At 39.8% G+C, this 4,944-nt stretch overlaps 1 protein-coding gene across 4 annotated transcripts; it reads left to right on the top strand.

Annotated features, from left to right (window-relative positions):
• The first annotated feature begins 1,567 nt into the window (after window positions 1–1,567).
• On the top strand, window positions 1,568–4,153 carry LOC106294416. 4 transcript variants are annotated; one of them, XM_013729970.1, is made up of 4 exons: window positions 1,568–2,165; window positions 2,408–3,168; window positions 3,244–3,405; window positions 3,690–4,153. In XM_013729970.1, exons 1-2 carry the CDS (start codon window positions 1,827–1,829, stop codon window positions 2,903–2,905), a joined length of 837 nt encoding a protein of 278 aa, XP_013585424.1. In that variant the 5' UTR covers window positions 1,568–1,826; the 3' UTR covers window positions 2,906–3,168; window positions 3,244–3,405; window positions 3,690–4,153. The 4 variants fall into 4 exon arrangements, with proteins under 4 accessions (XP_013585424.1, XP_013585425.1, XP_013585422.1 ...); XM_013729971.1 differs by having other exon boundaries at window positions 3,651–4,153; XM_013729968.1 differs by having other exon boundaries at window positions 3,581–4,153.
• Window positions 4,154–4,944: the final 791 nt, after the last annotated feature.

Genomic DNA, 4,944 nt, shown 5'->3' with positions numbered 1-4,944 from the left:
TATTCTTATCGGGCCGGAGGCCCTCCACCAAGACCAAGACCAAGACCAAGACCAAGACCAAGCCCAAGCCGAGTCGGCCAGACGGCGGCGGCGGCGCGCGCGTGGGGAGCTCTCTCTTCCTCTGAGCTGTTTAACCTCTCATGTCATGAAGACATATATATACTCCTCAAAATCAACTCTCCCAACCAATGTGGGATGTTGTTAACTTCATTTCATTAAAGCCAACAAGGCTTTTTGTAAGAACCCATAGGCCCATTTTATTTTCACATTTTTCCATATATTATTTGAGTCATTAGGCTTAATAATTAGGCCCAACAGTTAACACACAGCTCGGGACCTTCGGGTGGGCTTTGGTTGTCATGGTCTATTTCTGCACTTAAAAATAGCCATCCTCAGTTTCAGTACATTCATGTTCACACCAAAGCCTAATAACACAAACAGATCCTACTAAAACCTGATTCACAATCATAACCATACGATACCCAGCCATACTGCAATAACTAAGCTACCTTGGAGCTAATTTCATTAAAGCACACCTTATTCCACAAAAATGAAGTGTAGGAAAATCATTTAGAAACAGTGAAGCATCTAAACTCCTATATATCCAACATAACCTTTCTTAACAGAAATAAAAACGATAAAAATAGCTTTTAACCATACAAAACACACATATCAAATCATTAAACAGGCGAGAATCACAAAAATAATAATAATACAAAGCCCATATAGCTCATCTCATTTCCACTCAACACTACCTTCCTTCACATTATTGATAATAAGTTAGGGTTTCATATCAGAACAAAGGTTGAAACTTTTTCCAGCAATTCGATTCAAACCCCAAAGACAAACAAAACCCACATGAAAATACTACGTACCGATCAAATCATTAAACATTTTGATATGAGCCATAATTATTAAAAAAAAAAAAACTATTCACCTGACATCCCAAGAAGCCTTTGATCGATTGGTTACTAAACAAATGAAAAGAGAGACAAAACCCCACCACGTAAGAAAACCCTCCAAAACACAAAAGGGGAAATCGAAATTGAAACTGAAAAAATCATAAAGCAAAATATAAAGGACGAAGAGACCACTTTACAGTACATATCTTTCTGAAGAAGATCGCCTCTACTTAAGAGATCCAGCATAAGCTGAGAAGTAAGAGGAGGGGCAACAAGGTCGGCTTTTCTAGTTTCTATAGCAGATTAGATCTGGAATATGCAATTGCACGCTTCAGTTTTATTTTATTTGCTGGATATCAGTTCAACGGAACAAGTGCTTGCCTGCCCCTGGATCTCATGAATCAATCCAGCAAAGACATGTTATAACACATGGAATGAAAATAATATTGTTTAAGTGGAAAAGTAAGTTAAAAAGACCACAAGACCTTAGGAATTGAGATATTTACGAGTATAACCTAGTTCTTTCCGGTTCCAATTAGACATAATTCGTACTGTGACCCAAACCAAACAAAAACTGTTAGTTATTTTTAAACCGAAGGAAACCAGACGGAATTCGAAAAACAGACCGATTCCATCCCCGTTAATCTAAATTCCCAAATTAAATTGAGTAAAGAACCCTGATTTTATATTCCATTTGCACAAAGGCAAATCGATTTCTCCCAAAATCCTCTCTTAGTTGGAAAAGAGAATCATCGAGAGAGAGGTGAATCGAGATGGTTGAAACAAGACGGGGTAAGAGGAAGGAGAATCCGACGATTGTTCAGACGAACGAAGCGGAGAAGAAGAATCGAAAGAAGAAAAAGAAGACGGAGACGTCAGAGGAGCCAACGACAGTGACAGATGGGGTTCTGTCGGAACCGATAAATGTACTCGCGGAAGCTGCGGCAGCTGTTGGTAAAGAAGGGTCTCAACCGAGCAAATGTTCTCCAATTTCATCTAGTGGAGCATCACCATCGAAAGAGGAGGAGGAAGAAGACGCAAGCGAGCAGGAACTTCCAAGTGAGCATGCGGGATCTGATGAAGAAACTGAAGAAGAGGCGGGTGGTTCTGAAATTGAGTGAGCCGGTTGCCTATGGAGAGGAGAATGACGGTGAGGATGAAGTCGGATCCGCTGATGTCCCAGAGGATAAGGAATTGGAAGGTGTAGTAGAAGGTGATAAGGATGTGGCCGAGGAGGGGAAGGAGGACGACGACAACGACGAGGTAACAATTTAGGATTTTGAATCGTAGTTTTGTTTTAATTGGTAATGTTTTGGTGAAGGAAAGAAAGATGTGTATAACTAGGAATTATGGTATAACTATACGTAATATTAGTATAACTTTGTGAAACATTGAGAAAATTGATAAAATTAGTAATAGGTAGGTATGCGAGTGAATACTATATTAAATTGGTAAACTATTTGGATTACTTGTATAACTAACGGAGGACTAAATGTAACTTGCAGGAGTTTGAGCCCACCAAGGCAATCAAACCAAGTAGGATGTTCTTCTATCATACGGAGTACAAGAAACAGATAAAGCTAGAGACAAGGTGTTTGATAGTAGACGTTATTCAGACGTTTAAGACTCTGAAACCGGAGCCAAGCAATGCGGAGAAGAGGTGGTTTGAGGAGCATCCACAGTTCCGTCACTTGTTCCATATGAAACTGGACGCAAATGCAAAGAAGAAGAGCTCAAACCACAAGGTTCAGGAAATGTGGATGTTGTTACTGCGTACTGCCGATGTCGTGAGGAGAAGAGAAGTGTGGTTCATTGTAAATGGTGTTCCTATCCGTTATGGGCTGAGGGAACACACATTGATATCATGCCTAAACTGCCGCAACTATCCTCTCGGATACATGCAGTTTGGTGATAGGAAATTTGTAAAGCGTCATTTTCAAGGAGGGAGAACCAATAAGGTTGGAGGATGTGAAAGCAAAGCTGGTGGCAATGGGACCCCATAGAGATAGGCTGAAGATGATGGTTCTATTCTTTTTAGGAAGTGTTATTTGTGCGCAAACGAAAGTTGGGCCAGGAGCCACTGATGTATTGGACTTTTTTCAAAGAGATGTGGATGATCTTGACTTCTGCAAGACGTTTCCATAGGAGAGATACTCCTTTGATTATATGGTCAAAGAGATCTCGCACACAATGGATTATTTTGGAGGATTGGTGAAAGAGAAGACGCTATATATGGCCACTTTCAGGTTTTTGTATTCCACTAGAGGTAAGAAATAGAACATTATGACATTGTCAGGTTATTTATTGTATTGTTAACTCTTTAAAAATGTTGTTTGTGTAGCTTTTCGCTTTCGAGGCAATTCCTAAGTTGGGAATGAGGTTTAGACAACCAGTTGAAGAACTTGATGAAGAGTGTTCGAGGATGTGCCAGTCAACGTTCAAAAAAACTGAAATGAAAGGGAATCCTCTTGCCAGTGTTAATCGGGAACTGGATAGTGTTAAGGTAAGTGTTTCCTCCTACAAATTTCATTCATAATTGGGAATTTAAGAAAAATTAGTGAAACTGGGATAATTTGGTAAAACTGTTTGAGGAAAACTACGGAAAGATGAATAAAACTGGGATGATTTGGTAAAACTGTTTGAGGTAAACTGGAATAACGGTCATTTTTTTATATTAGTCACAAGATATTCACAGCATCCTGCCTACCAGAAATAATGAAGAAAAGGCTCTTTTGGCCGATCTCACAGAACCATAGGATGACGTTGATGTGTCTGATCTTGCTGTAGAGAGCTGGGAAAAGCGTATCAGTGAAGGATATCCAGCTTTTTTCAAGGCATATATGAAGAAGACACTGAGGCGCGAAAGGTAAATGCAGAAGAGGCAGTCCTTGAAGACATTGGTCGAGAGGAAGAAGTGGCAGAGCAGAAGAAGTTGTTTGAGGATGTGATCCAAAAACTGGAAACTATTGGAGATCAGCTAGAGGCAGTGGTGAAGACGCAAGAAAAATTTGAGGAAAGGTTGGGCGCGCTTGAGTCCGCTGTGAAGGAATCTAAGAAGGAGAAGGGGAAGAGGAAGTGAAGAAAAGAAAAATAAGGAACTTGTTTTGTTGTTTCGGCTTGTAGAAGTATTTTTAACTCTATGCTTTTTCTGGATATTTAGGAAGTTGTTTTGTGGATGTTACAATTTCGGGATCGTTTGAGGACGTTAGAATTTCAAATTCATGATGTTGCAATTTGAATTTCATAATAGATCATGGAAGAGTTAACAACAGGATTAACACATAATAGATATTAGATTAGGTCTTAATACAGGTCTTAAACAAGGAACCAGCAAGGGAAAGTTTTAAACAAACAAGGAACAAAAAGAAGACAAACAAACAAGGAACCAGACGGAACCAGAGCAGACATGGAACAACATTATCATGGATGGGTAACACGCTTAAGCTGGTCCTTGAGCTTGTCAATCTGTGCATACATCTCATCCACACGACTCAGCAAGCCCTTAACATCTTCCTCCATGGCGAATACCCATGAATGACGGAAGTGGAATCCATCATTCTGCATATGGAAAGCAAATTGAAACACTAGCTAATAACCGAAACCAATCAAAGAATCATCACTCATATTCATACAAATAAAATCAAAACCCTAATTAGATGAAATGTACCTCAAACTTGGCGCAAGTGAAGTACCTCCTTCTAGGTAGAGTATCAAAGTCACCGGGAAACTTTATAGCCGGAGAAAACTTGTTGACGATTCTTTCTCCACAGAAACATCTGGTCAGAATCCCGTGATGGGCGTCGTTGATGTACCCACGCATATCGTTTTCTCTTTTCGCTTCCTTCATGTCATGGTACTCCTCGTCTGGATGCGTCATGATCCAGCGAAAACAAGAGAAAGCTGGATTCTTTTGTTAGAGAGGGAATTCCAAGAGAGACAGATAGATAAGAAAAAGTGAGATGTTCCGGTTGGGATTGGGGAGACAGTGATTTCGATTTAGGAAAAATAAAAAGAAACAAATGTTTTAAGTGTTTAAGCAGGA

Source organism: Brassica oleracea, chromosome C5 (assembly GCF_000695525.1).
Source record: "Brassica oleracea var. oleracea cultivar TO1000 chromosome C5, BOL, whole genome shotgun sequence".
NCBI lineage: Eukaryota > Viridiplantae > Streptophyta > Magnoliopsida > Brassicales > Brassicaceae > Brassica > Brassica oleracea.
The sequence above is the reverse complement of the archived record's forward strand: the minus strand, read 5'-3'. Positions and strand labels throughout refer to the sequence as shown.

Coding starts and splice junctions, on each gene's coding strand:
- LOC106294416 (XM_013729970.1), top strand. CDS start 1,827: ATGTACTCGCGGAAGCTGCGGCAGCTGTTGGTAAAGAAGGGTCTCAAC. Junction 2,166..2,407: donor AGGACGACGACAACGACGAG/GTAACAATTTAG, acceptor TGTAACTTGCAG/GAGTTTGAGCCCACCAAGGC.